Source organism: Oncorhynchus mykiss, chromosome 8, assembly GCF_013265735.2.
Source record: "Oncorhynchus mykiss isolate Arlee chromosome 8, USDA_OmykA_1.1, whole genome shotgun sequence".
Taxonomy (NCBI): domain Eukaryota; kingdom Metazoa; phylum Chordata; class Actinopteri; order Salmoniformes; family Salmonidae; genus Oncorhynchus; species Oncorhynchus mykiss.
Genome location: NC_048572.1, coordinates 28,776,437 through 28,804,393, shown reverse-complemented (window position 1 = coordinate 28,804,393; position 27,957 = coordinate 28,776,437). Strand labels below are relative to the sequence as shown.

The following is a 27,957-nucleotide window of genomic DNA, read 5'->3' as shown; positions in this document are numbered from 1 at the left end:
GCCCGGACTTTGTCACTCAGCTGTTTTGGGTGGGGGAGATAAGGTTGGCCTCATATAATGGCCGTGCCCTCTGGCCGTGCATCACATTGTGCTGTCCCCACACACCACACGCCACTATGGGGTGGCTTTTGATTGCCGTGGCAACCTGTGCGCTAGTCTCCTCTGCCAAAGGTAAGTGCTGGAACCAGCAGGAGAACAGCATGCACAGAGTCCCTATCTGTGCATATTTCACATTTTACACACACACACACACACACACACACACACACACACACACACACACACACACACACACACACACACACACACACAACACACACACACACATTCCACACACATTCCACACACTTGTCAGTTACTGTGGCCACATTGTTGGGGCGAGCAGTTTTTTCTGAAAGAGGGGCCTGGCTTGGGTAGGTCGATGTTGGTTTAGATAATGGAGGACCTGTTTAAAAAGGAACATCAGGGATTTTTGGTTTCAAAAGTTAGACATATAAAAGTTTGGCAGCCCGCAGCAGTGATGATGAAGACTACAGAAGTAGATCGTAATCACAACAGAAAAAATATGCTTTCCTCATAACCTGACTTCAGTTTCTCTTGGTCTTTGTATTGGCTGGGTTATGTAAGCACCAGGACAAACTCAGCAGGCAAAACTGGTTGTAATGACATCATAATGATGTCATTTCAACCAGTTTCTGGTTGTTGTAATGACATCATTCCAACCAGTTTTGCCTGCTGGGAAGACACCCCTTCATGGATACTGTCTCCTTCTAAGGCAACAAGTGGTGGTGGCAGTATGAGGAAGGCATACGACACTACAGCCAGGAGGCTCTCCACAAGGTACTGTCCCATTTGACGCTTTTATCATCTTGGTGTAGGATTGGTCTAGGGTGAAGTTGCCCCTAGACGCTGATGTTGGAGCAGTTGTACATTTACATAACTAATGGTTAAGGTTATGATTGGGGGAGGGGAAGCTGATCCTAGATTTGTACCTAGGGGAAACTTCTCCCCAGAGCTTTTATTTTCAGTATGCGCCTTCGGTAACCTTTGGTAATGTAAAGGCCTTCATAACATTTGATTGAATGGTTATTTAGTGCTTATAAGTGTGTTATGTCATCTCACATCAAGGAGACCTATGCTAGATATTGATCTATAGTATGTTAATTAAGCATTTGTTACCTGACTTGAATTACCTGAAGATACTTCATTGGTCTTTGTGTACATCACTTACACATTGGTATGTGTAGTTGTACATCATGCTACAGTTAAAGGGATAGTTCACCCAAATTGCAAAATGACATATTGGTTTCCTTTCCCTGTAAGCGGTCTATGGACAAGGTATGACAGCAATCCATTCTTTGGTTTGTTTCCTTGGCACTGTTTCCACATGCTTACATTTTAGCATTTGTGCCACAAATCCCATTTAAGTCATTGGAATGATATTAGCGTGATTTGAACATGATGTGTGAAAACTTGAATGGGATTTTGAATGGGACTTGAATGGGATTTTTGCCACATGCTAAAACATTAGCATTTGGTAACAGTGCCAGCCACTGCCAGGGAAACTACACCAATGCATGGATTGCTGTAATAACTTGTACATAGACTGCTTACAGGTTAGGAAAACCAATTTTGTAATTTGGGTGAACTATCTCTTTAATGACATGACTGACTGATTCTGCTATGACTACATGACCTTGGTTGTTTGTTATTCAAGTTAATATTCAGTGTCATGTCAGGTTATCTGAATGTTTGTAGATGTTTGTTCGGCATTGATAGCATTTGACACACACACACACACACACACACACACACACACACACACACACACACACACACACACACACACACACACACACACACACACACACACACACACACACACAGTTGTATCTTAGAGGTTGGAACATCTTTCTGGTCTGATGTGGATTCTTGTTCCCTTGCAACTCGTATTGGTACCAGGGGACCATCGTTTCCCCCATTATAATCAGAAATATGTACAGACATATTTACTGCGGTCTAATTTCTATCTGTGTATCTATTCTTTTCTCTCCTTCACTCTCATTCTTTTTTCAGGAGTTTCCAGAGAATACCAGACCGGTGAACTTCACACATTCTCCTTTTCAATGTCCTGACATGAGTCGCTCGCCCACTGTCCCCTCATCAGGTAAGATGGGACCATCCATTAGAGTTGATTTAGAAAGTCAATATGTGAACTGATCCCAGGCCAGTTTTATTCATTGCAAGGCTAGGGTTTTAGGGGCAGATCCTAGACCAGTCCTTAGAGACATCTTCAACTGCCTTCTCTCTGAGTAAATACTGTATGTTAGAGATCATCAACTAGATTTTCTTGAGTGGATGGTCAGGGGCCCGGAACATAATTACAAATAATTTGTAGACTAAATTGATTGCAAAGACGCCCAACAGATATTATATTTGACTAAAATGTAATAATTTCAAACCTTGCTTGCATTTGTATATGATCACGTATAGTGCATTCGGAAAGTATTCAGACCAAATACAGGTGTGCCATGAAGACTCAAGGATGTAATAACTGCCAAAGGTGCTTCAACAAAGTACTGAGTAAAGGATCTGAATACTTAGGTAAATGTGATATTTTATTTTTTGTATTTTTTTTAATACATTTACAAAATGTATAAAAAACAGTTTTTGTTTTGTCATTATGGGGTGTTGTGTGTAGATTGATGAGATGACAAAAACAATTTAATACATTTTAGAATAAGGCTGTAACGTAACAAAATGTGGAAAAATTCAAGGGGTCTGAATACTTTCCGAATGCACTGTATATCTCTCTGCTATGCATGTATACTTGGGAATACTTTGGAACAGATTCCAAAATTTGAATCACTTGGAGGTTATTTGCTGGATTTTTAGTCTTTTGTGTGAAGCAATATTTTAATATATATATTTTATATTATTATTATTGTTTTTGCACAGTAAACTTGGGGGGCCAAATAAAATCATCCACGGGCCGCCAGTTGGGGAACCCTGTTGTATGTTCTCCTTGTGGGAGTTGAACAATTGAATCAATGTTGTTAGTGTAATGGTGTAGGATTCATAACCTCCCTCCCCAGCTGTAAATCCAATCGCTAGCTTGAAATCGAATCACGCTATTGTATCGCTAGCTTTTCTAGTGTAATAAACAAAGACGTGACCGCTTGTCAAGCATGGTCCCCGGTCCAATCCCAGTGAGGGACAAGAAAGGAGGCAAGCACAGTGACACACCTCTTATATTAGCCCTCTACAACCTAACATGATATGTGGACAGTGTAGGAGGCCACCTGGGTCAGCAATGGTGTGCATTATGGCTGGTCATTATAAATCTCTCTCTCTCTCTCAATATCCACCAATGTGTCCTCTCTCTTGACTTTGTCTCTCTTCTTGCTCTTTAGTTGAGTTGGTAAAGGCAGCGGACATTAAAGTCATTGCTGCCCTGGGGGATTCTCTGACGGTGAGTTCAACGTTGAGTTTGTCTAAAACACAAACACTTTACACTCGACTCTTGACCAGAGTTTTTAGGGCTGTGGGTGTTACTTAAAGGGGTACGTGATTGGTACATCCATTTGTGGACTGCAATGAATGATAAATAGCCATTGATTCTTTAAGAATATAATTTACAAATGCTTCATGTTTAACAGTCGTGCCCCATCAAAACCCAAAATATAAGCTCATTTTGCTCCATTGTTTCTAAACAATTAAATTATAAACAAACGTTGTATAGCTTCAAACCATGGTTAAATGTCCAATGCAGACAATTGTATCTCAATATCTAATCATTTCTGGGAACCAATTAAATACCTTACTGTGATGGTTTTGAATGTAATAAAAAAAATAACAAATTAAAATATATATAAGAACATTTTAGCAAAGACCAATTTGTCAAGCAAGAATTTTGTTTGGACTGTCTGGGAAGGTCTGAGTGGGGAAGGGAAAACTGAAAATTAGCTGTTATTGGCAGATGTTTGGAAAAACTCCATCTCAACAAAACCATTATTATCTTACACTAGAAGGGCATCATCATCATTTTCACAATTTCACAGTATTATTCCAACCTCACAGTGTGGAAATGTATATGAAATACAGGAAAATCACGTTTTTTGACTGTACTGGGCCTTTAAAACTATAACGTTGATGTCATGGATGGTCAGTCCTCGTGTCCACAGCTCAGTCTATGAATTTAAGAGTTGTTACATTTCTCCATCCCTATCCCTCAGCTGTTTACCAAAAACAAGTGATGGGGTGGCTGCTTTGTTGTTTTTCAAAACCTGTATTTCCCCTTTAAAGCAACTGGTGTGTCACCTTTTCGAAACTAAAACTAGTAAATGCGAAACCATGCCATCTAGCATAATGGAGCAGTTTCACTCAACGCTGCATGGAAATATATGGAAAGTAGTTACTGTAATGAGTTTAACTGAACTGTCTGGACTGGACCAACACAACTAACCAATTCATTTAAAGCTGTTGTGGGCTCAAGACCTCAATGCATTTAAACCATTAAACCACCGCAGGTCAGGGCCATTAGAAATTCTGTTCAGGCCAGTGAGAGAAAAAAAAAGTTAACATTGAACTCAGAATGTTCTAATCGTTCGGGCAGATTGCGTTAATCATAATGGCTGAATTTGCTAATCTTTGGCACGTACAGTGCCTTCGGGAAATAATCCTTGACTCCTTGACTTTTCCAACATTTTTTTTCCACATTTTGTTACGTTACAGCCTTATTCTAAAATGGATTTAATCATTTTCCCCTCCTCAATCTACACACAATAACATAAAATAACGCAAAAACAGGTTTTTAGAAATTGTTGCTAATTTATGAAAAAATACAATATCACATTTACATAAGTATTCAGACCCTTTACTCAGTACTTTGTTTCAAGCACCTTTGGCAGCGATTACAGCCTCAATTCTTCTTGGGTATGATGCTACAAGCTTTGCACACCCGTTTTTGAGGAGTTTCTTCCATTCTTCTCTGCAGATCCTCTCAAACTCTGTCAAGTTGGATGGGGAATGTTGCTGCACAGCTATTTTCAGGTATCTCAAGAGATGTTAGATCGGGTTTAAGTCCGGGCTCTGGCTGGGCCACTCAAGGACATTCAAAGACTTGTCCCAAAGCCACTCCTGCGCTGTCTTGGCTGTGTGCTTAGGATTGCTGTGTGGTTGGAAGTTGAACCTTCTCCTCAGTCTGAGATCCTGAGCTCTCTGGAGCAGGGTTTCATCAAGGATCTCTCTGTACTTTGTTCCTTTAATCATTTCCCCATCCTGACTAGTCTCCCAGTCCCTGTCACTGAAAAACATCCCCACAGCATGATACTGCCACCATCATGCTTCACCGTAGGGATGGTGCCAGGTTTCCTCCAGCTTGACATTCAGGCCAAAGAGTTCACTCTTGGTTTCATCAGACAAGAGAATCTTTTTTCTCATGGTCTGAGAGTCTTTAGGTGCCTTTTGGCAAACTCCAAGCAGGCTGTCATGTCCCTTTTACTGAGGAGTGGCTTCTGTCTGGCCACTCTACCATAAAGGCCTGATTGGTGGAGTGCTGCAGAGATGGTTGTCCTTCTGGAAGGTTCTCCCTTCTCCACAGAGGAACTCTAGAGCTCTGTCAGAGTGACCATTGGGTTCTTGACCCTTGTCCCCGATTGCTCAGTTTGGCCGGCTGGCCAGCTCCTGAAAGAGTCTTGGTGGTTCCAAACTTCTTTCATTTAAGAATGATGGAGGCCACTGGGTTCTTGGGGACCTTCAATGCTGGAGACATTTTTTGGTACCCTTCCCCAGATCTGTGCCTCGACACAATCCTGTTTATGCACTCTACAGGCAATTCCCTCGACCTCAGGGTTTGGTTTTTTCTCTGACATGCACTGTCAACTGTGGAACCTTATTTAGACAGTGTGTCCTTTTCCAAATCATGTCCAATCAATTGAATTTACCAGACGTGGACTCCAATGAAGTTGTACTAACATCTCAAGGATGATCAACGGAAACAGGATGCACCTGAGATACATTTTGAGTCTCATAGCAAAGGGTCTGAATACTTACACAAATAAGGTATTTCTGTTTTTTTATTTTTAAAGCAATTCCATTTTTTTTTGTCATTATGGCGTATTGTGTGTAGATTTCAGATTTTTCTTAATCCATTTTAGAATAAGGGTTCTGAGTACTTTCCGAAGGCACTGTATGTCAATGTCATAGTTGAATAACCATTAATTGCAGTCATGGCTGTATCATACTGGAAGTTACTGTTTCGATTAACACACTGTAGTTTGCTATTGACAGTTTTGTGGTTACTGTCTCACTTGAAAGGAAAGTGTTATTAACAGGTATAATCATATGACTCACCTTGTGGTTGATTGTTTGATGAATTGCTACATGGACTGTCTTGCCCTCTCTATTCAGACCGCCATAGGTGCCAATGCCACCAACGTCCTTGGGATTCCTATCGAGTTCCGTCACGTGTCATGGAGGTACCCAATTAATTGTCTTTAGATGAGAATATGATAAGAATAAGACAACTTTACATAGTAATGTATGCTTTCTTATCCGTTATTTGGGTATTCTGAATGGTAGTTCTCTGTCTAATAATAATCAGTCAATTATTGTCATAATTTGGAAGCAATGCAATTGTTTTGAATGACAACTTAATGACCCTATAGTGGAAAATGTATTGTACCTTGCAGCATCGGGGGCCATGGATCATACCAAGATGTCATTACACTGGCAAGTAAGTGCCTTTCGACTCAAATACCACCTTGAGCTTTGTAAGAACATTAGTCATTCATTGGCACAAATGAATTCTAACCAGACGGAGCTTGGGCAGCCTGGTCCCAGATCTGTTTGTGCTCTTGCCAACTTAATTTCTATAATTGTAAAGCCATAGATAACAAGGAGTGGGTGTAATAGAACAGCAATACTGGCACTCAGGCTTTATCTTGCATAGTTTTTGCCTGGTTATGGTTAGGTTTGAAGTAATAGCAGAACCTTGATCTATGGTTAGAGGCAACATCTACCTTGACGATAGAATGCACAGTGTCCTATCATCCTTCAAGTTCTACCTGTGTGAGCGTAAGGTGTAGGGGGAAGTTGCCCCTAGATGCTGATCTGGGGTCAGTTTTGCATTTCCCACACTAATGGTTAAGGTTAGAATTGGTGAGGGAAAGCTTATCCTAGATCTGTATGGAGGGGAAACTTCACCCCAGAGACAAAGGAAGAGAATGTGCTCAGCTCTAAATCCTCTTGTGTAACCCAATAGAAAGGGTACTTGGAACCAAAAATCAATCAAATAAAAAAGGCCAGCACTCACTTATATCACTTATATCCTCAATCTACACACAATACATATATATATATTTGATTTTCTTTCCCTGTGTGAACCCTCCTTGGCATGTGCTCTAGATATCGTAAGGCTTTTCAATCCCAATGTGCTTGGTGCTGCACCGGCCAAGACTGTCCATGGAACCTCAGCCCCCCTCAGTGAAACAGGATTCAACCTGGCCGTGACCGGACACAACACCTTGTAAGAAACCACTATGGTGAAATATGCAAATATACTGTCTGTCTGCCAGAGATTTAACCAATGAAAGTGATGCATAGAGTTGCGTGCACTAAAACGCAAGTTTGTGCCATGATACTGGCACAATGCTTGTATAACACAGTGGTCTGATGTCTCATAGCATATCTAAACTAGCTTTTAAGTGGCTGCAGAATTTAGTTAAATGACACTGCACATTTTAGTTACACTAGTCTCGTGTAGCCATACCTCGAAATCACGTTGTTGTCACACCTCGTTTCTTGATGAGGCCAGAGTTACATACACAATCTGACGATTTCAGCGATATTATGTGTAGCTGCCTGTGCTACACTCATTTATTTATTTCTGTCTGTGGACTTATTGTTCATTTCATTCTGTAACAGCTCAAAATAATCTGATATTTGGGTTGTTCGTTTTAAAGTTTTTCATTTAGACTTTTGAAAATAAGAAAAATATGAATGTGGCAATTCTAGATATGGAAAGATGCCACACCTCCTATCCTTGCAATGGTGTCTTCTGTGACGACATGGACAGAGACAGTGATGTCTATCTCCATTTTAAAGTAGTCAATTGCTTATTTTTCTACTTCCAAGAGTGTATTGGCAGTTTGTAAATAAACTGAAAAGGTGCTGTTGTGCTGGATTGTGATTTACAGCCATTTACAGCTGCAGTTATGGAATGTTTGCTCAGGAGTATAATTCATTGGCTGACTCCTCCTGCTGACCTGATTGGAATTAAGGCAGTGTCCAGGGTTGCTCTCTATCCAACTCTATGGTGATACTAGCCTTGACCAACCCTTCTCTGATAATGTTCTGAAAGAGTCATATTTCCCAGTATTCCTCCTGATAATATTATCTCCCTATTCCATGCTAAGACAGGACATTGTGTCACAGTTTTGACCTTCACTAATATCACAATCTAAATGATTTTATGATTTTATGTTATGCACAACTCACGAAATATCAAAATGCTGCTATTTAAAAAAAAAATTTAAACAACTCATTCTACAAACAAACACATTTGTCTGATTCAGCCACTTGTAAATTCAGTATTTCTGGTATTCAATAAAATGTGCAAATGTTCATTCACGTCATTAATACTATTGGAGACATATTTCACATTTAACATGCTTAAAGCCACAGTCTGGGATGAAAAAAAACAACAACAAACTGACCACTCTGCCCTTTGTTTTGGTTAACAGCTGAGGGATGGGGCTGGAGATATGTCACCACTCTTAAACTCATATATACTATATACTCATAACTCGAGTTGGAGCTATGGATGCCAAGACTGACCAGCCATGAGTTCAAAATAGTTTACCTAGTTTTGAAACTATACAGTGTTTGCTTACAACAACATTAAAACAAGCTTCTATTTGGTGTTTGGGTGGGGTAAGACAGTTGAACTAAGCTCATCAGTGTTTATAAGTTACATTCCCGCAATAATCAATGGCTATCATCAATTTAAAATCCCAAAAGGAATGTACCAATTGCAGACTGTAGCTGGTGCTTTTTGCCTCAGTGTTATGATGTGTATTGTAATGTTGCGTAACTGTCCCTTAGTAATCTACCAGGGCAGACCAGACATCTCATCGACACACTGAGAAACTATGAGGTAAGAACCCCCCTACGTCTCCAACATACTGTATAGGATAAAACCCTGTTATATTCAAACGCGTCTGATAACAACTTGTGCTATTTAGACCTTATCACTGAAAAAAAATGGTAGCATAGGTTACGGTGTGTTTCTGCTTTAGCCAACTAAAGAAGAGCAGAACTCAAAAACGACATCAGGTGTTTAGAAGTGTGTACCACTCCATCTCATCAGTGCTCTATTTGGTTATGAAGATTATGGTAATAATACATTTGGAAATACCATAAACACACGTGAAATTGGTAATAAATACATTTCAATACCAAACCAAACCTTTGGGGAATCATTATCTTGCCAAAATAAAACAGCTAGACAAACAGACTGGCACCCACCCGGGATTTGATTATGATTACATTTGAGATCAGCAACTCTCTTTTCCAACCAATGTCTAAGAATGCTTTATTGATTTGAATAGCAATTTTATTACAGTGGTAAATGAAGTACTGACTGACTAATGTATCCCCTCGTTCATCCCTTTCTTTACACAGGGCCTGAACTTTGATGAGGACTGGAAGCTGCTGACCATTCTCATAGGCATGAACGACATCTGTGATTACTGCAAGGATAAGGTCTGTGTCATTGTAATATGCAGGCTATGCAACTTCATGTGCAATATCATAAAGAAAGAGCAAAGGTGTTTACTTTGGCGCTTGTTTCAACACTCTCCTTCCCAGGTTCTTTTCTCAGTGGACAATTACATTCACTACATGACGAACTCCTTGGAAATGCTAATGAACGAGGTAACATCGGGAGAGCTCACAAATATTATCTATGAATTTTTTTGTATTTTTACAATCCCTTAAAGCGGCAATCGGCAGTTGAAACAACAAAGAAAGCGTACTCCCCGCCCCTGTTTTGGTAAAAAGATGAGGGATGGCAGTGGAGAAATGCCATCACTCTCAAATTCATAGACAGAGCTATGGATGCCAGTTCTGACCGTCTATGATATACAAATGATAGTTTTAACGATGTTTTGAGGCTATAGTGTTTGTTTATATTTACCTTGTTTTTAAACATGGGGAAAAAAACAAGCTCATATTCTGGGTTCTGATGGGGTACGACAGTTGAACTAAGCTCAGGAGGTATTTATACGTTATTTTCTTCAATAATAAGTGGGTACATATCATTAATTGGACGTAGCAACTGCAGATTGCCCATTTAAAGTATACTTCTCAATGGGTCTTCCCTGAATAAATAGGGAAAATACATAGACTACTGTTTTATCACATTATAAATTATGATTTACAACACTTAACACTCACAACGGTAGAGTATAGGTAAGGGATAATCAACGAGGGGCTATGCGTTCTCTGGAAAATAATGAATGACGTGGAAGGTGTGTTCCAAGATGCGCTAGCGGAGTGGAACTAACCTTCAACAGAGTTGCATTATTTTCCAGAGAAAGCATAGAGCCCCGAGTTCATTATCCGTTTTATACCATGGCTATAATTTAGCACATGTACGGCTAGAAATGTGTTGATTTGCAGGTAAAAGTTTGTTCAACATCCACTGAAGTAGCTAGCAAGTTTACTAGATAACTACATTAGTTGCCTTGTTAGCTAAACAAACAAACTTGCTAGTTTAGCTAACCAAACCATCAGTCCTAGCTTGCTATAACCGCAGAGTGCCTGGATACAGCCCTGTTTTCAACAGCGGAGATTTGTATAAACCTTGCAGTCTGTCACTCCGACATTTGCAACATTGTTACAATATTCTAATTCCATCTCCAGTAATGAATCTGTCGGGAGTCAGAATAAGACAGACAGGCAGGCATCTTTTCTCAGTCAATCGAAATCATGAATCAGCTGGCATCATTTTTATGGATACAAAAAAAAAAGATTTGAAAAAAAGTAAAAACGAAACACAGCTAATTTGCAATCTTTCCAGCATCAGTTTGAAGTGATTGTGTTAGTGTGTTGTTGGCTAGGACACTGAGCAACAGTGTCCTGATGAGTGAGCACATTTTCTGTGCCAGGTAAAATTGCACCTCATTAGCTCATTGTTATGGATTTATCCAAATAAATGTCACTAGAAAACAGCTTATGTTATTCTGGCTGCACTATTTGACGTGACTGTAAATTAGTCATAGTTGGCTAGCTAGCAAGCAAGGGATAAAAATATAACATTTTTAGTGAAAATATGTTAATCATTATTTGAATATGTTGGTAAACCATTGTACAAAAGGGCTTTTATACAATGGTTTACCGAGTGGCGCGGTGGTCTAAGGCACTGCATTGCAGTGCTAGCTGTGGCACTAGAGATCCTGGTTCGAGTCCAGGCTCTGTCACAGCTGTCTGCGACTGGGAGATCCATGGGACGGTGCCCAGCGCCGTCCAGGTTAGGGCAAGGTTTGGCCGGCAGAGATGTCCTTGTCCCATCATGCTCTAGCGACTCCTGTGGCGGGCCGGGTGCAATGCACGCTGACACGATCACCAGGTGTACAGTGTTTCCTCTGACACATTGGTGTGGAGGACGCACGGCTCTCGACCTTCGCCTGTCCCAAGTCCGTACGGGAGTTGCAGCAATGGAACAAGACTGTAACTACCAATTGGATACCACAAAATAGGGGTATTAAGAACTGATAATGCCCTCAAAGCTGGTTTTTGGAGGAGATATTGCCAAGACTTTGCCAATGTATCCTTCAAACACCGGCTTCTCATGCATTATCATACAACGGGTTATTCAAACAATGATTGACATATTTTAATTAAAAACGTTATTTGGATTAATTTATTCATACTATTTTATCATTCCACAAGAAATGATCCCGACACAAATCTATGGTTGCTACCCAAGCCGGCTGGTCGTTCGTTCTATTGGTTCGGTTGCCAGAGACGCGACCCAGTCGTTCAGTCTTTTTGTTCTGGAACCGGCTGGAATGTGGTTTTAACCAGCCTTCAGCATTCAGGATTAGACCCACCCGTTGTGTAATGTATGTGTGTGTGTGTTAACATGGCAACATTTGCATTTGCATTTCTCTTTGTTGCGGTCATAGAAATAGAATGATTCTAATTCTATGGTTGCGGTCTAGGTTCCCCGTATGATTGTGAATGTAGTTCAAATCCTGCCCATGGAAACCTTGAGGCAGGTCCAGAGGCCCACCCCAGGCTGCCTGCTCCAACGGTGAGTGACCTGGCTTTGACCTTTGACCTTAGAATGCAACCACTATGCACTACGGTGTACATTTTAGGACACCCTCAGCCTACTACGGTGTACATTTAGAGCACCCTCAAGCCTCTCGCCTCACCCCTCCTTGAGCCAATTGTCCAAATCTCCTTGAAATGTAAACCATAATGAACACAGTCACTCTTCCCTTGCACCTACATCATCTTGAAAATATTTTCAACTCTTTCCTTACGAGGTCTGGAGACTACTGGTTTTCTGTTCTACCTGATAATTAACTGCACCCACCTGGTGTCCCAGGTCTAAATCAGTCCCTGATTAGAGGGCAACAACAAAAACAATAGAGTGGGACTGGCTTCGAGGTCCAGAGTTGAGTTTGAGGGCTCTAGGGGCTCCCAATAAGCATCAAAGGTAGACTCTGCAATATGGCATTGTCAGGTTACGGCAGGGCAACTTCTGATGGTATTATTGTCTCTTCCCAATGTTTATGTTCCTTTAAGGAGGGAACAAATTAAGGCGAGCCAATAATGGCAATCGTGGCAGATTTTAAATATTGGTGTGATCAACTCGCTCTATTGTGTATGATGATGTCGCTTATGTGGGACCCCACGTCAATATTTTAAAGATCCGTAGGATGCCCTGAATTGTTATGTAACCGAGTTGGATCCTAGGGTCATTCTCATTAAAACACACCGTAGCAAAATGTTTCACAGCGTTTCTTATTGGTAGAAATTTAGAAGGTACCACATTTCGGGCCTATTGAACATGACCTTGATTCTTGACCCATAATTTGTTCCAGATCATTCTGTTCCTGCCTGATCAAGCCCGGGGCTGGTTCCCCTGAACTGAAGGAGCTAGTGGAGATCAACCTAGAGTTTCAGGTGGGTGGCCTGGAGGTTAATGCCACCATCTACAGCACAGAAACCTATCAGTGTCGGCAGACCTGGGTTTCAAAAACGGAAAAAATCTATTAATTTACTTTATCTGTGCCTGTTTGAACCTGTAGGGTTTAATAAACTAATAGAAAAGACCCAAACCTGCAAAACCCTCCCATCTGGCACTCCAGGCAGACTCTTTAAAAGATCTTTAACAGATTCTTTGAGTATTTGAAATGTAGCCCGAGGGCACTGACCGACGTCCATGGACATTGAAAAGTAGTGTAAATTTGCTTAGTCTCCCCTGGCCTTGATTTCCACCCCATTCACAGACGTGTTTTCAACGTCCCCAGCCGTTCATTTCTGGTCCGGTTCGGACCGGACCAAATCTGATCCAATTTCATTCCACCATCTACAGATGTCTGGGATAGACCCGACTTGATTTGGCCCAAACAGACATCTATAGTTGTTTAAGATTTGGTCCGGACTGGCCTTGATTTGGCCCAAACATTGAAGTCCATAATTGGTTCAGATTTGATCTGGACTGGACTTGATTTTGACCAAACATAAACAAGTTTGGACAGAATAGTATAGGAGTACAAAACAGTAGACCACAGCAGAGTACAGGACAGCAGAGTACAGGACAGTAAAGAAAAGTAGTATAGTTCAGTACAGTAGAGTATAGTACAGTATAATGTAATGTATTGTACCTGACTACACCCTACTGTACCGTACTACACTGCATTCTACTGTACTCTACTGTGCTCTACTGTACTGTGCTATACTGTCCAAACTTGTGAAATGTAGACGTCTATGATTGGTTCAGATAAGACCAAATGTGGTCTTGTTTGGAAATCGGAGCTCATTAAAATAATAACCTGTGTTAATTTTTGCATTTACATTTGTCATTTAGCAGACACTCTTATCCAGAGTGACATTCTACTAAGGTAGATAAACAACCACATATCACAGTCATAACAAGAAAAAAGTTTCTGAAACCGTTACTGAGATTGTTAATGTAGTTGAAGTGTTCTTCTGTGTGTTTCTTTCTGTTGGTCTGGAAACTTTAAACTTGACCACTGCCAGTTCTTAAGCTTTGGAAAAAGCTAACATAAATACATGTGACAGATGGGAGCAAAAATAAATATTCTGTACTGCAATCTTCAGTTGGCTCCATATTCCTATTTAAATTTTAAAGAACATTTTGGAATGTGAAATAATGATTTCTTCATTGACATGTAGTTTTTTTATCAATGTCAACTTCCGTAAAAATACTTATTTTGAATGTCTGGAAAATACGTCTTTTCAATGTCTGACCTCACAGCAGTGTGCATATTTCTGTTCTAGCCCTACGCTAACACACACCTCATTAACTCTCCAGAAACGTCTGGAGCAGCTCCTCCACAGCGATAGCTTCTTCAGGGAGGACTTTGCCGTTGTTCTCCAGCCCTTCATGAAACAAGCAGACCCTCCTCGCCTCCCGGTAAAGTCTCTTGGCTTTTATCTGGAATTCTTTTGCTGTTTCAAGCCTGTTTCAATATATATATATATATATATATATATATATATATATATATATATATATTATATTTATGAGCTATGCGTGATTATCTCACATAGTTTATACATACAGTACCAGTTAATAGTTTGGACACACCTACTATTCCAGGGTTGTTCTTTATTTTTACTATTTTCCACATTGTAGAATAATAGTGAAGACATCAAAACTATGAAATAACACATATGGAATCATTTTGTAACCAAAAAAGTGTTAAACATTTCAAAATATATGTTCTATTTTAGATTCTTCAAAGTAGCAACCCTTTGCCTTGATGACAGCTTTGCACACTCTTGGCATTCTCTCAACCAGCTTCACCTGGAATGCTTTTCTGTCTTGAATGAGCTCCCAAATATGCTGACCACTTTTGACTGTTTTTCATAGGATGCTTTTCCCAAACCTCTCAATTGGGTTGAGGTCGGGTGATTGTGGAGGCCAGGTAATCTGATGCAGCACTCCATCGCTCTCCTTCTTGCTCAAATAGCCCTTACACTGACTGGAGGTGTGATAGGTCATTTTCCTGTTGAAAACAAATTATAGTCCCACTAAGCGCAAACCAGATGGGATGGTGTAACTCTGCAGAATGTTGTGGCAGCCATGCTGGTTAAGTGTGCCTTGAATTCTAAATGAATCACAGACAGTGTCACCAGCAAAACACGACCACATCATCACACCTCCTCCTCCATGCTTCACGGTGGGAACCACACATAAGGAGATCATCCGTTCACCTACTCTGCGTCTCACAAAGACATGGCAGTTGGAACCAAAAATGTCACATTTGGACTAATCAGACCAAAGGACAGATTTCCACCAGTCTAATGTCCATTGCTTGTGTTTCTTGGCCCAAGCAAGTCTCTTCTTCTTATTGCTGTCCTTTAGTAGTGTTTTATTTGCAGCAATTTGACCATGAAGGCCTGATTCACGCAGTCTACTCTGAACAGTTGATGCTGAGATGTGTCTGTTACTTGAACTCTCTGAAGCATTTATTTGGGCTGCAATCTGAGGTGCAGTTAACTGTAATGAATTTATAATCTGCAGCAGAGGTAACACTGGGTCTTCCTTTCCTGTGGCGGTCCTCATGAGAGCCAGTTTCATCATAGAGCTTAATGGATTTTGCTACTACACTTTAAGAAATGTTCAAGTTCTTGAAGTTTTCTGCATTGACTGAACTTCATGTCTTAAATAAATTACAGACTGTAATTTCTCTTAACTTATTTGAGCTGTTTATGCCATAATATGGACTTGGTCTTTTATCAAATAGAGCTATCTTCTGTATACCACCCCTACCTTGTTACAACACAACTAATTTGCTCAAATGCATTAAGAAGGGAAAAAAATCCACAAATTAACTTTTAACAAGGCACACTTGTTAACTGAAATGCATTCCAGGTGACTACCTCATGAAGCTGTTTGAGAGAATGCCAAGAGTGTACAAAGCTGTCATCAAGGCAAAGGGTGGCTACTTTGAAGAAAAATATATTTTGATTTGTTTAACACTTTTTTGGTTACTTCCATATGTGTTATTTCATTGTTTTGATGTCTTCACTATTATTCTACGATGTAGAAAATAGTAAAAATAAAGAAAACCCTGGAATGAGTAGCTGTGTCCAAACTTTTGACTGATACTGTATACAAAAGACTATGTGAGAAAATCATGCATGGTAACACATTCACAGAGACATTTATGTGAGAATAGTTTAAATTATTCCCATGACCTGTCACTGTTGTGATGTTTGTGTCTCTCCGAACAGAATGACAAGATCGACATGACCTTTTTCACCCATGACTGCTTTCACTTCACCATAAAGGGCCATGAGGAGCTAGCTAAGGGGCTGTGGAACAACATGGTGAGCGCTACATAATGCTAACAGGATGCTAACAATATGCTAATATCTAGCTAGCAGGATCAAAGGTCATGAGCATTGCTCATACAATTTCTCCATTCAGTCTGCTACTAATGACTGGTATTAATTATGTCACTTTGGCTGAGTGAAGGCTGGTAATTAGTCCTACTGCAGATGTTTCATTCCTGGAAAGGTCTAAAAATGAAAGATGCCACGATCCCGTTGTCAAACATACTACAATCCAAAACCATGACACATCAACAAAGAAGAGGGACAGTGGCTGATTCTGAATTGAATTGTGTTGATTTATGAGCCTTTCTATTGAAAGGTCAGAATTATCCCAACACCCTTTTAAATACATGCTGATTGTAACTCCATACACTGCATATGTGTAATTGTTCATGGAGTATTTGGAAGGGAGCATGACAAGAAATAACAGAAAGGTACAATAGTTGAAACATTAGCGATGTCACCATCAGATGTTTCTTATCTAATTTCCCCAGTTCCAGCCAGAGGGAGGGAAGTTTATGGTGTCAAGCTTTTCTGACCCCATCGAGCTCATCTGCCCACCGATGGTAAGACCTGAGCTGTGACTGAGTGTCCTTTGTTTGTATTTGATACTATTATATATACATATATATACATACAGTTGAAGTCGGAAGTTTACATACACCTTAGCCAAGTACATTTAAACTCAGTTTTTCACAATTCCTGACATTTAATCCTATTACAAATTCCCCGTTTTAGGCAGTTAGGATCACCACTTTATTTTAAGAATGTGAAATGTCAGAATAATAGTAGAGAGAATGATTTATTTCAGCTTTTATTCCTATCATCACATTCCCAGTGGGTCAGAAGTTTACATACACTCAATTAGTATTTGGTAGCATTGCCTTTAAATTGTTTAACTTGGGTCAAACGTTTCGGGTAGCCTTCCACAAGCTTCCCACAATAAGTTGGGTGAATTTTGTCCCATTCCTTCTGACAGAGCTGATGTAACTGAGTCAGGTTTGTAGGCCTCCTTGCTTCCACACGCTTTTTCAGTTCTGCCCACACATTTTCTATAGGATTGAGTCCATTTGGAAGACCCATTTGCGACCAAGCTTTAACTTCCTGACTGATGTCTTGAGATGTTGCTTCAATATATCCACATAATTTTCCATCCTCGTGATGCCATCTATTTTGTGAAGTGCACCAGTCCCTCCTGCAGCACCCCCGTGCTTCACGGTTGGGATGGTGTTCTTCGACTTGCATGCCTCCCCCTTTAACCTCCAAACACAACGATGGTCATTATGGCCAAACAGTTCTATTTTTGTTTCATCAGACCAGAGGACATTTCTCCAAAAAGTACGATCTTTGTTCCCATGTGCAGTTGCAAACCGTAGTCTGGCTTTTTTTATGGTGGTTTTGGAGCTGTGGCTTCTTCCTTGCAGAGCGGCCTTTCAGGTTATGTCGATATTGGACTCGTTTTACTGTGGATATAGATACTTTTGTACCTGTTTCCTCCAGCATCTTCACAAGGTCCTTTTCTGTTGTTCTGAGATCGATTTGCACTTTCGCACCAAGGTACGTTCATCTCTACGAGTCAGAATGCATCTCCATCCTGTGCGGGTGGACCCATTATGTTTATACTTGTGTACTATTGTTTGTACAGATGAATGTGGTACCTTCAGGTGCTTGGAAATTGCTCCCAAGGATGAACCAGACTTGTGGAGGTCTACAATTTTTTTCTTGGCTGTTTTCTTTTGATTTTCCCATGATGTCAAGTAAAGAGGCACTGAGTTTGAAGGTAGGCCTTGAAATACATCCACAGGTACACCTCCAATTGACTCAAATTATGTCAATGAGCCTATCAGAAGCTTCTAAAGCCATGATATAAATTTCTGGAATTTTCCAAGCTGTTTAAAGGCACAGTCAACTTAGTGTATGTAAACTTCTGACCCACTGGAATTGTGATACAGTGAATTATAAGTGAAATAATCTGTCTGTAAACAATTGTTGAAAAAATGACTTGTGTCATGCACAAAGTAGATGTCCTAACCGACTTGCCAAAACTATAGTTTGTTAACAAGAAATTTGTGGAGTAGTTGAAAAACTAGTTTTAATGACTCCAACCTAAGTGTATGTAAACTTCCGACCTCAACTGTGTGTGTGTGTATACATATATATATGTATATATATATATATATATATATATATATATATATATATATATATAGTGCCTTGCGAAAGTATTCGGCCCCCTTGAACTTTGCGACCTTTTGCCACATTTCAGGCTTCAAACATAAAGATATAAAACTGTATTTTTTTGTGAGGAATCAACAACAAGTGGGACACAATCATGAAGTGGAACGACGTTTATTGGATATTTCAAACTTTTTTAACAAATCAAAAACTGAAAAATTGGGCGTGCAAAATTATTCAGCCCCTTTACTTTCGGTGCAGCAAACTCTCTCCAGAAGTTCAGTGAGGATCTCTGAATGATCCAATGTTGACCTAAATTACTAATGATGATAAATACAATCCACCTGTGTGTAATCAAGTCTCCGTATAAATGCACCTGCACTGTGATAGTCTCAGAGGTTCGTTAAAAGCGCAGAGAGCATCATTAAGAACAAGGAACACACCAGGCAGGTCCGAGATACTGTTGTGAAGAAGTTTAAAGCCGGATTTGGATACAAAAATATTTCCCAAGCTTTAAACATCCCAAGGAGCACTGTGCAAGCGATAATATTGAAATGGAAGGAGTATCAGACCACTGCAAATCTACCAAGACCTGGCCGTCCCTCTAAACTTTCAGCTCATACAAGGAGAAGACTGATCAAAGATGCAGCCAAGAGGCCCATGATCACTCTGGATGAACTGCAGAGATCTACAGCTGAGGTGAGAGACTCTGTCCATAGGACAACAATCAGTCGTATATTGCACAAATCTGGCCTTTATGGAAGAGTGGCAAGAAGAAAGCCATTTCTTAAAGATATCCATAAAAAGTGTCGTTTAAAGTTTGCCAAAAGCCACCTGGGAGACACACCAAACATGTGGAAGAAGGTGCTCTGGTCAGATGAAACCAAAATTGAACTTTTTGGCAACAATGCAAAACGTTATGTTTGGCGTAAAAGCAACACAGCTGAACACACCATCCCCACTGTCAAACATGGTGGTGGCAGCATCATGGTTTGGGCCTGCTTTTCTTCAGCAGGGACAGGTAAGATGGTTAAAATTGATGGGAAGATGGATGGAGCCAAATTCAGGACCATTCTGGAAGAAAACCTGATGGAGTCTGCAAAAGACCTGAGACTGGGACGGAGATTTGTCTTCCAACAAGACAATGATCCAAAACATAAAGCAAAATCTACAATGGAATGGTTCAAAAATAAACATATCCAGGTGTTAGAATGGCCAAGTCAAAGTCCAGACCTGAATCCAATCGAGAATCTGTGGAAAGAACTGAAAACTGCTGTTCACAAATGCTCTCCATCCAACCTCACTGAGCTCGAGCTGTTTTGCAAGGAGGAATGGGAAAAAATGTCAGTCTCTCGATGTGCAAAACTGATAGAGACATACCCCAAGCGACTTACAGCTGTAATCGCAGCAAAAGGTGGCGCTACAAAGTATTAACTTAAGGGGGCTGAATAATTTTGCACGCTCAATTTTTCAGTTTTTGATTTGTTAAAAAAAGTTTGAAATATCCAATAAATGTTGTTCCACTTCATGATTGTGTCTCGCTTGTTGTTGATTCTTCACAAAAAAATACAGTTTTATATCTTTATGTTTGAAGCCTGAAATGTGGCAAAAGGTCGCAAAGTTCAAGGGGGCCGAATACTTTCGCAAGGCACTGTATATATTACAGACTATATTATGTTACGATAAGAGAATGGAAGTAGGAATAGGATACAACTCAAATCAAAGTTTATTGGTCACGTACCCAGTTTAGCGGATGTTACTAGCTCTTAAAAATGCAGTGAAATGTCAAACTACACAAATAATAATGCAAAAAAAAACACACAAAAAATGATTGTGAAATTTCAGAATGAATCCAATTAACCAAAATACTGTAGCACTGTAACAGTAAGCCAAATGCAATCTATATGTATACACAACAGATTAATTTACACAGATATAATATGTACAATAGTAGATATATTAGAGTGAGGTATCCAGTATATAAATGAATACAGTATATACACAAATGCAGTGTGTATAAGCAGGGTAACTGAAATGCAATGTACAGTAGTAGAAATAATAGAAGGAACATGTCGAGAATACAGCATTTAAATACAGTACAAAATCCCATGGCAAAATAGATAGAATTGTAGGGATTTAGCTTCCAGACCAGAGAATACAGTGGCAAGAAAAAGTATGTGAACCCTTTGGAATTACCTGGATTTCTGCATAAATTGGTTATCAAATTTGATCTGATCTTCATCTAAGTCACGACAATAGACAAACATGGTGTGCTTAAACTAATAACACGCAAATTATTGTATTTTTCTTGTCTATATTGAATACATAATTTAAACATTCACAGTGTAGATTGGAAAAAGTATGTGAACCCCTAGACGTCAGCTAACCTGGAGTCCAATCAATGAGACGAGATTGGAGATGTTGGTTAGAGCTGCCTTGCCCTATAAAAAACACTCACAACATTTGAGTTTGCTATTCACAAGAAGTATTGCCTGATGTGAACCATGCCTTGAACAAAAGAGACCTCAGAAGTCCTAAGATTAAGAATTGTTGACTTGCATAACGCTAGAAAGGGTTACAAAAGTATTTCTAAAAGCCTTGATGTTCATCAGTCCACGGTAAGACAAATTGTCTATAAATGGAGAAAGTTCAGCACTATTGCTACTCTCCCTAGGAGTGGCCTTCCTGCAAAGATGACTGTAAGCGCAGAATGCTCAATGAGGTTATGAAGAATCCTAGTGTCAGCTAAAGACTTACAGAAATGCTAACATCTCTGTTGACGAGTCTACGAAACGTAAAATACTAATCAAGAATGGTGTTCATGGGAGGCCACCACGAAAGAAGCTACTGCTGTCCAAAAAAAAACATTGCTGCACATCTGAAGTTTGAAACTACAGTTGAGTTGTTTGGAAGGAACACTCAACACTATGTGTGGAGAAAAAAAGGCACAGCACACCAACATCAAAACCTCATCCCAACTGTAAATTATGGTGGAGGGAGCATCATGGTTTGGGGCTGCTTTGCTGCCTCAGGGCCTGGACAGCTTGCTATCATCGATGGAAAAAGGAATTCCCAAGTTTATCAAGACGTTTTGCAGGAGAAGGCTATCTGTCTGCCAATTGAAGCTCAACAGAAGTTGGGTGATGCAACAGGACAACGACCCAAAACATAGAAGTAAATCAACAACAGAATGGCTTCAACAGAAGAAAATCCACCTTATGGAGTCCTGACCTCAACCTGATTGAGATGCTGTGGCATGACCTCGAGAGCAGTTCACACCAGACATCCCAGGAATGTAGCTGAAATGAAACAGTTTTGTGAAGAGGAATGGTCTAAAATTCCTCCTGACCGTTGTGCAGGTCTGATCCGCAACTACAGAAAACGTTTGGTTGAGGTTATTGCTGCCAAAGGAGGGTCAACCAGTTATTAAATCCAAGGGTTCAGATACTTTTCCCACCTGCACTGTGAATGCTTACACGGTGTGTTCAATAAAGACAAGAAAACGTATAATTGTTTGTGCATTATTAGTTTAAGCAGACTGTGTTTGTCTGTTGTTGTGACCTAGATGAAGATCAGATAAAATTGTATGACCAATTTATGCAGAAATCCTGGTATTTCCAAAGAGTTAACATACATTTTTTTGCCACTGTATGTGTATGTGAATGGTGTGCATAGACAGTATGGACAGTATGTGAATAGAAATGTGTGTACAGTAGTAGTTGCATAGGATGAGCCATGACAAGAATACAGTATATACATACAGTGCATTCAGAAAGTATTCAGACCCCTTGACTTTTTACACGTTGTTACGTTACAGACTTATTCTAAAATGGATTAAAGAGAACATTTACATCATCAATATACACCCAATACGCCATAATTACAAAGCATAAAAAAGGGTTTTAGAACTTGGCACCTGTATTTGGGAGTTTTTCCCCATTTCTTCTCTGCAGATCCTCTCAAACTGTCAGGTTGGATGGGGAGCATTGCAGCACAACTATTTTCAGGTCTCTCCAGAGATGTTCGATGTCCAGGCTCTGGCTGGGCCACTCAAGGACATTCAGAGACTTGCTTAGGGTCGTTGTCCTGTTGGAAGGTGAGCTTTCGCCCCCAGTCTGAGGTCCTGACCACTCTGGAGCAGGTTTTCTTCAACGATCTCTCTGTACTAAGCTCCGTTCATCTTTCTCTCGATCCTGACTAGTCTCCCAGTCCCTGCCGCTGAAATCCATCCCCACAGCATGATGCTGCCACCACCATGCTTCACCGTAGGGAAGGTGACAGGTTCCTCCAGACTCTTGGCATTCAGGTCAAAGAGTTCAATCTTGGTTTCATCAGACAAGATAATCTTGTTTCTCATGCTCTGAGAGTCTTTAGGTGCCTTATGGCAAACTCATAGACGGCTGTCATGTGCATTCTACTGAGGAGTGGCTTCCGTCTGGCCACTCTACCAGAAAGGCCTTATTGGTGGAGTGCTGCAGAGATGGTTGTCCTTCTGGAAGGTTCTCCCATCTCCATAGAGGAACTCTGGAGCTCTGTCAGAGTGACCATTAGATTCTTGGTCACCTCCCTGACCAAGGCCCTTCTCCCCCGATTGCTCAGTTTGGCCGGGCGGCCAGCTCTAGGAAGAGTCTTGATGGTAACAAACTTCTTCCATTTAAGAATGATGGAGGCTACTGTGTTCTTGGGGACCTTCAATGCTGCACACATTTGTTGGTACCCTTCCCCAGATCTGTGCCTTGACACAATCCTGTCTCTGAGATCTATGGACAATTCCTTTGACCTCGTGGCTTGGCTTTTGCTCTGACACGCACTGTCAACTGTGGGACCTTATATAGACAGTTGTGTGCCTTTCCAAATCATGTTCAATCAACTGAATTTACCACAGGTGGACTCCAATCAAGTTGGAGAAACATCTCAAGGATGATCAATGGAAACAGGATGCACCTGAGCTCAATTTCGAGTCTCATAGCAAAGGATCTGAACACTTATATAAATACGGTTTTTATTTTGTATACATTTGCAAAACATTTGCTTTGTCATTATGGGGTATTGTGTGTAAATATACACTACCGTGAAAAAATTGGGGACACTTAGAATTTTCCTTGTTTCTGAAAGAAAAGCGCATTTTTTGTCCATTAAAATAACATTACATTTATCAGGAATACAGTGTAGACATGGTTAATGTCCATAGACTGCTTACAGGGCAAGGAAACCAATATGTTTTTGGAATTTGGGTGAACCATCCCTTTAAAGACGTTACCACAAATCACTAGCTGGCTACCACCCAGTTACTTAACCCAGCACCTTAGAGGCTGCTGCCCTAAATACATAGACATGGAATCACCGGCCACTTTAATAATGTTTACATACTACTTTACTCATTACATATGTATACTACTGTTCAAAAGTTTGGGGTCACTTAGAAATGTCCTTGTTTTTTTTAATAAACATTTTTGTCCATTAAAATAACATCAAATTGATCAGAAATACAGTGTAGACATTGTTAAAACCTCTCTAGGATAGCGTCCCACCTCGTCAACAGCCAGTGAAACTGCAGGGTGCCAAATTCAAAACAACAGATATCCCATAATTAAAATTCCTCAAACATACATGTATTTTACACCATTTTAAATATACACTTATAAATCCAGCCACAGTGTCAGATTTCAAAAAGGCTTTACGACGAAAGCAAACCAAACGATTATGTTAGGTCAGAGCCAAGTCACATAAAAACACAGCCATTTTTCCAGCCAAAGAGAGGAGTCACAAAAAGCAGAAAATAGATAAAATGAATCACTAACCTTTGATGATCTTCATCAGATGACACTCATTGGACTTCATGTTACACAATACATGTATGTTTTGTTCGATAAAGTTCATATTTATATACAAAAATCTGAGTTTACATTGGCACGTTATGTTCAGTAGTTCCAAAACATCCGGTGATTTTGCAGAGAGCCACATCAATTTACAGAATAATAAACATTGCTGAAAGATACAACTGTTATACATGGAATTTTAGATCCACTTCTTCTTAATGCAACCGCTGTGTCAGATTTTTAAAAAACTTTACGGAAAAAGCAAACCATGCAATAATCTGAGTACGGCGCTCAGACGACAAATCAAGCCAAACAGATATCCGCCATGTTGGAGTCAACAGAAGTCAGAAATAGCATTATAAATATTCACTTACCTTTGATGATCATCATCAGAATGCATTCCCAGGAATCCCAGTTCCACAATAAATGATTGTTTTGTTCGATAATGTCCATAATTTATGTCGAAATACCTCATTTTTGTTTTGCGCGTTCAGTACACAATCCAAACTCACGATTTGCGATCACTAGGAGCAGACGAAAAGTCAAAAAGTTCCGTTACAGTCCGTAGAAACATGTCAAACGATGTATAGAATTAATCTTTAGGATGTTTTTATCATAAATCTTCAATAATGTTCCAACCGGAGAATTTCCTGCAGAAATGCAATGGTACTCAAGCTAAATTTCACGTGAACACGTGAGGCTCGTGGCTCTCTGGCAGACCTCTGACTCATTCACCTCTCATTCGCCCCCACTTCCCAGTAGAAGCATCAAACAAGGTTCTAAAGACTGTTGACATCTAGTGGAAGCCTTAGGAATTGCAATATGACCCCGTACACACTGTGTATTTGATAGGGCAAGAGTTGAAAAACTACAAACCTCAGATTTCCCACTTCCTGGTTGGATTTTTTTCTCAGGTTTTTGCCTGCCATATGAGTTCTGTTATACTCACAGACATCATTCAAACAGTTTTAGAAACTTCAGAGTGTTTTCTATCCAAATCGACTAATTATATTGATATTCTATCTTCTATGGCTGAGTAGCAGGCAGTTTAATTTGGGCACACTTTTCATCCAAAATCCCAATACTGCCCCCTACCCTAGAGAAGTTAATGTTGTAAACGACTATTGTAGCTGAATTTTTAATTTTGGAAACGGCTGAATTTTAATGGAATACCTACATAGGCGTACAGAGGCCCATTATCAGCAACCATCACTCCTGTGTTCCAATGGCACATTGTTTTATCTAATCCAAGTTTATCATTTTAAAGGGCTAATTGATCATTAGAAAACCCTTTTGCAATTATGTTAGCACAGCTGCAAACTGTTGTGCTATTAAAGAAGCAGTAAAACTGTCCTTCTTTAGACTAGTTGAGTATCTGGAGCATCAGCATTTGTGCGTTCGATTACAGGCTCAAAATGGCCAGAAACAAAAGACTTCTTCTGAAACTCGTCTGTCTATTCTTGTTCTGAGAAATGAATGCTATTCCATGTGAAGAAACTGAAGATCTCATACAACGCGTTGTACTACTCCCTTCACAGAACAGCGCAAACTGGCCCTAACCAGAATAGAAAGAGGAGTGGGAGGTCCCGGTGCACAACTGAGTAAGAGGACAAGTATATTAGAGTGTCTAGTTTGAGAAACAAGACACTACACAAATCCTCAACTGGCAGCTTCATTCAAAAGTACCCGCAAAACACCAGTCTCAATGTCAACAGTGAAGAGGCGACTCCGGGATGCTGGCCTTCTAGGCAGAGTTCCTCTTCCAGTGTCTGTGTTCTTTTGCCCAACTTAATATTTTATTTTTATTTGCCAGTCTGAAATATGTATTTTTCTTTGCAACTCTTTCAAAAACAAGGAAGTGTCTAAGTGACCCCAAATTTTTGAACGGTTGTGAATATTTAATATATTTTAGAATACGGCTGTAACGCAACACAATTTGGATAAAGTCAAGGGGTTTGAATACTCTTTGAATGCACTGTATAAAGTGGGTAAAATAATATGTAAAGATTTTTAAAGTGACCAGTGTTCAATGACTATATGTACATAGGGCAGCAGTCTCTAAGGTGCAGAGTTGAGTACCGGGTGGTAGCCGGCTAGTGACAGTGTCTACTGGGAGGAGGCCGGCTAGTAATGAATGTTTAACAGTCTGATGGCCTGGAGATAGAAGCTGTTTATCAGTGACCTCAATTTATTTCGTGACTAAAGCTGTTTTGGATGTTTAGGATCACCCCTACATCTACACCCGACCTGCCAAAAGAGGCCAGTCCACCATACCCGTTGTCCCCAGGTCGGCTATTCCAACGCGGGAAACCCTTCTTCTGTCTCACCTTGTGGTCCTGGCTGGTATTCTGTCCTGGGCCATCACTGCTTTAGCCTCTCTATAACACTAATAAACTTATACGTGGGGTGAATATAGGTAACATTATGGTTGCAGTTGTAATGATTGTGGGTGTTTTCTTTGTTGCTGCCATGCCTGCATTGTCAAGTATTGAACACAAGAGGGCCCACTGACCCTGGGCCTCTACCAACCCCTGTGTTCTGTGACCATAGAGAATGATAGAGGCCTCTAGTGACCAAAAGGTCTTATAAGCATGGGCAGCGCCATTGAGGTCTTCTACCATTTTCATGTAGACAACTGGCTGATCCCTCCTGGTGACCCTGTTGGAGTCATGTCCAACCAGGTCATCAGGAGGAATCAGCTAATCGTGAAGAAGAAAATTGACTACTTCAAAATGGATATGCCCATGCTGTCACAGACACTATAATGGCACAGATACAAATATGAGTTCTCTATCTATCTCTATGGCTGTGACTGAGAAGACAAAAAGACCAACAATGGAAATCTGATATTGGAGGTGGACACGATATGTCAGTGCAATCTGTGCGTGTTGGTGACGTCCAATACACACAGAATGACACAAGCTGCTTTAGAAATCTATCTATCTATCTATCATTGAGAGGGGGATGGGACTGTCAATAGGCATTGTGATTTTCCCCTGTGCTGTGGCAGAGCCTGCTCATCATTCATCTAATTGTGAACCCCTTCTACAATAACAAACCACACCAAACAAAAAGGCCAGGTGATGGCTAAATTTAGCTCATCGTGTTGTTTCAATGGGTTTGCTCTGAGGCTAATTATTTGAGCATTTTCTGTTTCCTTTAGACTAGAATAGCAAGAACCGCATAATAAACATTGAGTTGCATTGAGATTATAATGGGCTGGCTCTGAAAATAACATATTTAGGTGAACATGTAAACTGTGAGGTGTCCCATAGGCTATAGGCATGGGATAATTGGTTTTTCAACGGTCAACCTTGTGTATCTGTTTTAAAGGGCAATAAACAGTTTGGCAATTCAA

The 27,957-nt window shown here is 40.2% G+C and overlaps 1 protein-coding gene across 1 annotated transcript; it reads left to right on the top strand.

The window, feature by feature from the left end:
• Window positions 1-36: 36 nt before the first annotated feature.
• Window positions 37-27,957, top strand: si:dkey-177p2.18 (phospholipase B1, membrane-associated). The gene is made up of 16 exons (XM_021611343.2): window positions 37-171; window positions 776-840; window positions 2,077-2,167; window positions 3,414-3,472; window positions 6,412-6,479; window positions 6,693-6,736; window positions 7,408-7,528; window positions 9,106-9,157; window positions 9,685-9,765; window positions 9,871-9,936; window positions 12,228-12,319; window positions 13,119-13,200; window positions 14,576-14,677; window positions 16,504-16,599; window positions 17,100-17,171; window positions 26,822-27,957. Exons 1-16 carry the CDS (start codon window positions 117-119, stop codon window positions 26,981-26,983), a joined length of 1,308 nt encoding a protein of 435 aa, XP_021467018.2. The 5' UTR covers window positions 37-116; the 3' UTR covers window positions 26,984-27,957.

Excerpts from the sequence above, each read along its gene's own strand:
- si:dkey-177p2.18 (XM_021611343.2), top strand. The coding sequence starts at position 117 with ATGGGGTGGCTTTTGATTGCCGTGGCAACCTGTGCGCTAGTCTCCTCT. Across the intron at positions 6,737-7,407 it reads AGATGTCATTACACTGGCAA|ATATCGTAAGGCTTTTCAAT; the intron begins GTAAGTGCCTTT and ends CATGTGCTCTAG. Across the intron at positions 7,529-9,105 it reads GTGACCGGACACAACACCTT|TAATCTACCAGGGCAGACCA; the intron begins GTAAGAAACCAC and ends ACTGTCCCTTAG.